The sequence below is a fragment of the Rhinopithecus bieti genome, unplaced genomic scaffold (genome assembly GCF_001698545.2).
Source record: "Rhinopithecus bieti isolate Rb0 unplaced genomic scaffold, ASM169854v2 scaffold_28529, whole genome shotgun sequence".
Classification (NCBI taxonomy): domain Eukaryota; kingdom Metazoa; phylum Chordata; class Mammalia; order Primates; family Cercopithecidae; genus Rhinopithecus; species Rhinopithecus bieti.
Window position 1 is genome coordinate 936,696 of NW_016813064.1, and position 7,985 is coordinate 944,680.

The 7,985-nt window shown below is 34.5% G+C and overlaps 1 protein-coding gene across 1 annotated transcript in view; it reads left to right on the forward strand.

The window, feature by feature from the left end:
* Window positions 1-1,401: 1,401 nt before the first annotated feature.
* LOC108512380 (glutamate receptor ionotropic, kainate 2-like) overlaps window positions 1,402-7,985 on the forward strand; it is a 485,136-nt gene continuing 478,552 nt past the window's right edge. Inside the window, 1 exon segment of the mRNA XM_017847623.1 lies at window positions 1,402-1,518. Coding sequence (XP_017703112.1) covers window positions 1,402-1,518 — 117 coding nt within the window.

The window sequence follows — 7,985 nt, forward strand, 5'->3', positions numbered from 1 at the left end:
TGGCCAACACTTGAACCTGGATCTTCTGACACCAAGCCATTGTGCTTTCCTTGGCTCTCATTGTTCTGAGAATCAAAACCTCAGTTGTCTTTGAAATACTATGGGGAAAAAAATAAGAGAGAGAAAGAATCATTAAAGTCAGTGCTATGTCCCCATTTTTGTTATGTTTCTTTTAATTGTACTGTCATTGGATTTATATTTTGTTCAACGATGTCTTCTTCTTTTTTTTTTTTTTTTTTTGAGACGGTGTCTCGCTCTGCTGAGTCTCGCTCAGTCGCACAGGCTGGAGTGCAGTGGCTGGATCTCAGCTCACTGCAAGCTCCGCCTCCCGGGTTTACGCCATTCTCCTGCCTCAGCCGCCGGAGTAGCTGGGACTACAGGCGCCCGCCACCTCGCCCGGCTAGTTTTTTTTATTTTTTTTTTTTTTTAGTAGAGACGGGGTTTCACAGTGTTAGCCAGGATGGTCTCGATCTCCTGACCTCGTGATCCGCCCATCTCGGCCTCCCAAAGTGCTGGGATTACAGGCTTGAGCCACCAGAAGTACCCTTTGTTTTGAAATTGATAGCTTCATTAAAAATGTAATACATATTATCAATGTTTATTCAATTCAAGACACCTAGTGAGGCATATTATAGAGGTATAATAATATTAAGCCAAAATTCAAACTTTCAAGGAAACTGCAGTGTAAAAAAAATGAAATCTTTGAAATATGGGGGTATTAAAAATGTAAGTTGACCAGGGATAGATACAACCTTGCATTTGAAATTGATTGCAGGAAACTACCTAAATGTCCAAGAATAGGGAATATTTGGGTACGTGACAGTATTTCTATAAAAAAGAATATTATATATTTATTATAAATGATATGACAAATTTGTAATAGCAAAGGTATATGTTTATGTTAAGTGAAAAACATAAGATACAAAGTTTACACAGCTACTTTTAGCTAAGATGAAAAGTTATAGAAAAATATTAGAAGATAATTTGGTGAACAGTATTACTTATAAATTCAAAGTGGTGGCACTACTGCATTGTACTAAAAAAGGCAAGTTATGTTGATCCATTCATTCATATAGTGAATAGTTTCTCCATGCCTTCTATGTTTCTAGCACTTGCTAGATCTTTGTAGTCTTATTAGGGAAGACAGGTGAGCAACACAGGTGTGTTAAGTAATAAAGAAGTCCTGTGGGAGTGGAAAGCTGAAGCTGTGTATTGTTATTAGTAAAGGTAGGCTAAGCTAAGCTGTAGTAACCAATTAACCCAGAAACCTTCTTAATTTATCACACAAGGTATTTGTTTTTCATTCAAATAATGTCCAATTTGCATTAGGTAGCCCTTATCCATCTTGCAGAAGCATATGGTTTCTTAGGTCGCCAAGAAAGAGGAAGGGAGAGTTTGAGAATGCCGCAGGATGTTTTGAAGGACCAGTCTTGTAAGTGGTTTGTAAATCAGCTTTATTTCCTCAACCAAACTGGAAGCCAGCCTGGGCAATGTAGAGGAGGTACATTTGACTATTTGGTAAATACCAACTCTGCCTCTAGTCTTTACCGCAGATTGAACAATTCAGGAAAGGTTTCCCCAGAAGCCATAGCATTTAAATTGAGACCTGAAAATAAAAAAGTAGTTAGCTGGAGCAGGAAGGAGGTAAAAGATTCTTTCAGGTAAAATTTTATGCCAGTGCCTAGAGTAAGAGAAGAATAGTCCCTTCTAGGAACTTCATGAAAGTTTAAAACTTGAACATTGAATGTAGGGGCAAAACAGGCAGGGGCACAGTCCTGAATGTCTTTATAAACTGTGTTAGGGTGTTTAGAAATTATTCTGATGGCAGTGGGAAGTCACTTGCACGTTTCATGTGTGATAAAGTTTGAGTAATGTGAGGAGAGTAATGTGATAAAGTTTGCATTTTAGAATGATCACTCCAGTTGCAGTGAAGAATTTGGATTGGAGGAGAGCAAGATAGCAGGTAGGAGACCAGTTCAGAAGTTCTAGCATCAGTTCAGTTAAGCAATGGTGGTGACCTGTACAAGGAATGGGAATAGAAAGAAATAGATCAATTGGAGAGATATTTAAGAGGTATAGTTGTTGGAATTTAGTATTCTTTTGGATTGGGTGTATAGGAAAGGGTTACAATGAGAGAAAGGGAGTGATTGGTTCAGTTTTGGACACGTTTGAGTTGGAAACATACAAGATATCAAAGTGTTTATATCCAAATGAGACAAGAGATCTTAGCTAAATATATAGATTTTTCAGCATATAAATCCATGCTATATGCTGAAAGCCATGAGAGTACGTGAGTTTGCACAGGGGGAATGCATACTGAGAGAAGAGAAGAGGGTGTATGATGGAGCCCTGTGGACAATATTTAAGGAAGAGGTTATTAACTTTCACATTGCATCTGAGTCACCTGGTAAGCTTTTCAAAAATATCATGCCTAGGTTTCTCACTCCAGGAATTGCAAATCAGGTGGTCTCCGGTGTGTGCTAAGGTAATCTACTGTTTCAAAAGTCCCGTGGTGATTCTAGTGTATAGCCAAGAATTCTAGGCCAGATCTCCCTAATTCCAAATACTGTGTTCTTTCAGTGGTATCAGTATTGGTTGCTTTTCTGTAATATTTCTCAGTTATTTTGATTTTGAGTTGACATTTATATGAGTCAGAATTAAATTGCTTATTTTACACACACACACACACACACACACAGAGAGAGAGAGAGAGAGAGAGAGATAGAGAGAGAGAGAGATCCAAATCATTTGTATAGGGCATTGGTAGGAGCAGTAGAAGACTTAGGAAAGCAGAACATTGGCACTGCCAGGAGCTCACAGTCTGTTCACTGGCAGATCAAATGTTTTGTGGGGAATTTTTTTTTAGCTCTTTGTTATGACCAAAAAAGTATACAAAAGAAACTATGAAAAGCATAATTTATTATATGTTGTACAAAACCAGAACATTCTAACTCACCAAGAAAAGATAGATGAAAAAATTTAATCAGAACATATTGAATTATCTGTAAAAAATATATATATAACTAATTCTGTAAGAAATCAGACTTTTGTCTTAGAATAAATTTCTCAGATATCCCTGTAAGCTACATGAGGAAAATTAAATGTGCTTTATCCGCTTGTATTGTGTTTTTCTTTATTGTTCCCAAGCCAAACCTGGCTCCAACTGTGTTGCTACTTACTGATTGATCCTTCTTTTATTTTGCTTTCCATCAATGGCTTTTTTTTCTCTTCAAGGTAGCATATACTCTAATGCTGGGGTTGCATTTCTAGCAGATCAAAATTAATCGGATTGAAAACATTGCAGCTTTAAAAATATTTTAATATTTACTGTAGTCTCTCCTGGGTAAATATTTCTGGGACCATAGAAAAGTTAAGATAAAAGTAGTGATGTGAGATACTCTCTCCGAAACTCATCACTGATAGAGGGAGAGCCAGGACTGTGGCCTTAGTTTAGGGAACCTTTCCAGGAAGCAACCCAACCTGTTGATGTTGCGATACATGCTACATGCTAAGTAGGCAAATTAGTGCATATAGTTTTGAAACAGCCTCATAAATCAGTGAAGTGCCCTTTCTTTGCTCTAGACCAGAGATATACCTACCTTTTCCATCCCATCATAGATCCCCTGGATTTTTTCATGCAGTTTCTAGCCATACAGTGCATAGAAAACTCAAATAAGATGGATGTGATTTTCTTAAAAAATTTCATTATATTTTAGTCAAACATGAATCTCTGAAGTTTTATTTCAAATTAAATAAAGGTATCTGTGGCAGAGCTAGGAGAATAATTTTAAAATATTGTTTAATTCATACTATTAAAACTTGTTTTGGGCAGTATTCAGTAGTAAATTTAAATTCCTACTCGTTATGAAATAATTTTTATAGCAAGTACCATGCTTGACCAAGGCAGTATGGCATATGTTTGCATGATGAGGCTGTGAGAATATGAGATTTTGCATCATTAATCTGAGTACTCCTCCCTTTCCCCTAACTCTGATTTCTTCTTTAATAAACAGCTTAGAAGTCATCCTTTCAGGAGATTATCTTTGATCTCTTCATTTTTGATTAGGTATATCTCCCCTGTGAACATCTGTAGTGCCCTGTGCTTGCTTCTGTCATGGTACATCTGTTTATTCTGTCTCCCTCACTGGACAGTAAGACCGTTTGTTGCAAGCTGACTGTTTTTCATCTTGTATCCTTAGCAGCTAATCTTGTACTTGATACTTGGTAGGTACTAATATCTTTGTTCATTAAATGCATACATGAAAAAAATGAATATGAATAGATTTACAGGTATTTTATGAAGCACAAATTCATAGAAGATTGTGTTTCCAGAGGAAAAGGCCTGAATTCATTACCCATGAAACACTTAACCAGTGTCTTTGTTATGCTTCTTTGTCCCAACCTGCAATATTATTTTTGTTCCTTTGGATCTTTAACCTATTGCATTAAACAAAAAATGATTGTTATTTAAGCTAAATTTAAATTTTAAAACTTTGTCCATAATGTTTTAACACTCAATCTTAACAGTTTGAAAAATGAGTGTTTAAAATTTTTCAGCATTCTCGATTTGCAGTTGTATTGTTAATTTTCTTCCCAAAGAATGTGGCCTTAGTTAGTGCATGCCAGTAGCAAATTAGATTTGCCTTATCATGAAAACTTGACTTTTTGGTGGACTCTTTGGAATGTGTCTATGTTTAGAGTTATGGCCTTTCTGATTTAAACCTAAAATTCGGTGAATAATATTTTCAATTTTTATGACACTTTCATGTTTACAGATTGCCTTCATGTACTTTTTAATATAATTCTCAAATAACAAGCTCATGAGATATTTAATGCTTGTGAGTTAATATAATGGGACATGATAATATCCAATTTTTTGAATAAATAAGCTAAGAATTATAGAGGTTAAATAGCATCCTAAATTGTATAGCTACTCTTGGAATTTTATTTGTGGGTAGATTTTTACTGTTGAGCCCATTTATTTTATAGTATTATTCAGATTTTTCTATTTCTTCTTGAGTCAGTTTCAGTAAGCTGTATTTTTCTGGGAATTGGTCCATTTCATCTATGTTTTCAAATATATTGGCATGAATTTCTTTTAATATTTTCTTATTATCTGTTTAATGTCTGCGACATCTATAGTTATTTTTCTTTTCCTTTTCTTTTTTTTTTTTTTTGAGACGGAATCTCCCTGTGCTGCATAGGCTAGAGTTGAGAGGCACAGTCTTGGCTCACTGCAATCTCCGCCTCCCAGGTTCAAGTGATCCTCCAGCCTTAGCTTCTCAAGTAGCTGGGACTACAGGCATGTGCCATCACACTGGTCTAATTTTTGTATTTTTAGTAGAGATGGTGTTTCACCATATTGGCCAGGTTGGTCTTAAACTCCTGACCTCAAGTAATCCACCCGGATCGGCCTCACAGAGTGCTGGGATTGCAGGCATGAGCCGCCACGCCCAGCCAGTTACATAGTTTTTCATGTTAGCAATTTCTATGCGCCTGCCTCTTCCTTCTTCTTATTACTTTTTTGTAAATCTCTCCAAAAGTTTGTCAGTTTTTTAAGACTTTTATCAGGGCCCACTTTTAGCTTTGTTGTCAGTTTCATTTTATTTTTATTTTCTATATCATTAATTTATCTTATTTTGATTATGCCTTTTCCTTTGTTTCATTTTGTTTTTCTTATTAATCCTATTCAATTCTCAGGTCAGTAACTTTCATCCTTTTCTATATTAGGCATTTAGGGCTATAAAATTAAAATTCTTATCAAATACTGCTTTTGTTATATACCACAAAATTATATTTAGATTTTGTTTTCATTTTGAGATTTTAGAAGTGTGCTGCTTATTTTGAAAACAATTGGATTATTTCTAGTTGTGTTTTTGTTAATAAATTCTAACTTAATCTCATCGTTATTAGAAAATATGGTTTATATGTCAATTATTTGAAAATTGTTCAGTTTTACTTTTTATCCTAGTACACGATCAAGTTCTGCATATGTTTCATTTTGGAAATATACTTGAAAACAATGTGTATTCTACAACTGTTTATGCAATTGTATATATATATATGTCCTTTATATAAAGATCATTGTTGTTCAGATCTTCTGTATTATGGAATTGTCTTCTTTACCTTTCATTTACTGACCGTCATTAAATATCTTCCATTTTGGGGTGTTCGTGTAGTTCTTGTTAAATTTTGACTTAGGTATTTTGAGGTGATGTTATTATTTACGTACAAGTAAATAAATTAAATCTTTTATCATTTTTAATGATATTCTTATATCTAGGAATGCCTTTTTCCTTAGAGTATATTTACCTTAGACTAATAATAATATAATTTTGCTAATAGTTTGCATGAAAATCTTTTCTACCTTATACTTTATGTTATGTAATTGTCTCTTTAAAAGAAAACATATAAATAATTTTAAAATCCAACCTGACAACTTTTATTTTTTGCTGTATCATATGATACATTTATATTTATTGTATTTGCTGTTATATTTGAATTTATTTCCACCACTTTATTTTGTGTTTTTATTTTCCTATTACTTTTTACTTTTTTCTCCTTTATTGCCTTCTTTTTGTATTACTTAGTATTCTTCTTATTATTTGTTTTACCTTCTACTAGTTTGGAATTCCTGCACTCTATATGTAGGTGGTTACTCTAGAAATGTTGTCATGTGTACTTTTCAATTTATCTGCATACTTTTACTATCTAACCAAACAAAACAAAGGCCTTAATAGAGAACATTTTGATTCCTTTTTTCCAATTTATATATTTCTGTTTTATTCATTTAATTCTGTCATTTTAACAATGTAATAAATAATTATTGTTTTATAACATTTATATTCCTTATGTTTACCAACATATTTATCATGTTTTTCTTACCATTCCTTTAGCATTACAGATCTTCTATCTGTTATTATTGTCCTTTTACCTGGAAGGATAAGATATCAACTTATCCTACTTACTCTATCTGGTATTTTAGTTGTTTTAAGTGGTATTCATCAAATAATATCCTGTGAGGATATTAGAGTAGTAAAACCTCTCAATCCTTATTTATCTCCAAATGACCTTATTTCACTGTGATTCCTAGAAGTTATTTTTGGGGGGTATAGAATTTTGGGCTGTGAATGAGCTTCTTTTAGTGTATTGAAGATACTATTTTAGTGTCTTCTAGCTTCTACTATTTCTTTTTTTCTTTCTTTTTTTATTATACTTTAAATTCTAGGGTACATGCGCACAACGTGCAGGTTTCTTACATATGTATGCATGTGCCATGTTGCTGTGCTGCACCCATTAACTCATCATTTACATTAGGTATATCTTCTAATACTATCCCTACCCACTTCCCCCTCCCCACAATAGGCCCTGATACGTGATGTTCCCCTTCCTGTGTCCAAGTGATCTCATTGTTCAATTCCCACCTATGAGTGCGAACATGCGGTGTTTGGTTTTCTGTTCTTGCGATAGTTTGCTGAGAATGATGGTTTCCAACTTCATCCATGTCCCTACAAAGGACATGACCTCATCTTTTTTATGACTGCACAGTATTCCATGGTGTATATGTGCCATATTTTCTTAATCCAGTCTGTCACTGATGGACATTTGGGTTGATTCCAAGTCTTTGCTATTGTGAATAGTGCCACAATAAACATACATGTGCATGTTTCTTTATAGCAGCATGATTTATAATCCTTTGGGTATATCCCCAGTAATGGGATGGCTGGGTCATATGGTATTTCTAATTCTAGATCCTCGAGGAATCGCCACACTGTCTTCCACAATGGTTGAACTAGTTAGTTTACAGTCCCACCAACAGTGTAAAAGTGTTCCTATTTCTCCATATCCTCTCCAGCACCTGTTGTTTCCTGACTTTTTAATGATTGCCATTCTAACTGGTGTGAGATGGTATCTCATTGTGGTTTTGATTTGCATTTCTCTGATGGCGAGTGATGATGAGCATTTTTTCATGTGTCTGTTGGCTG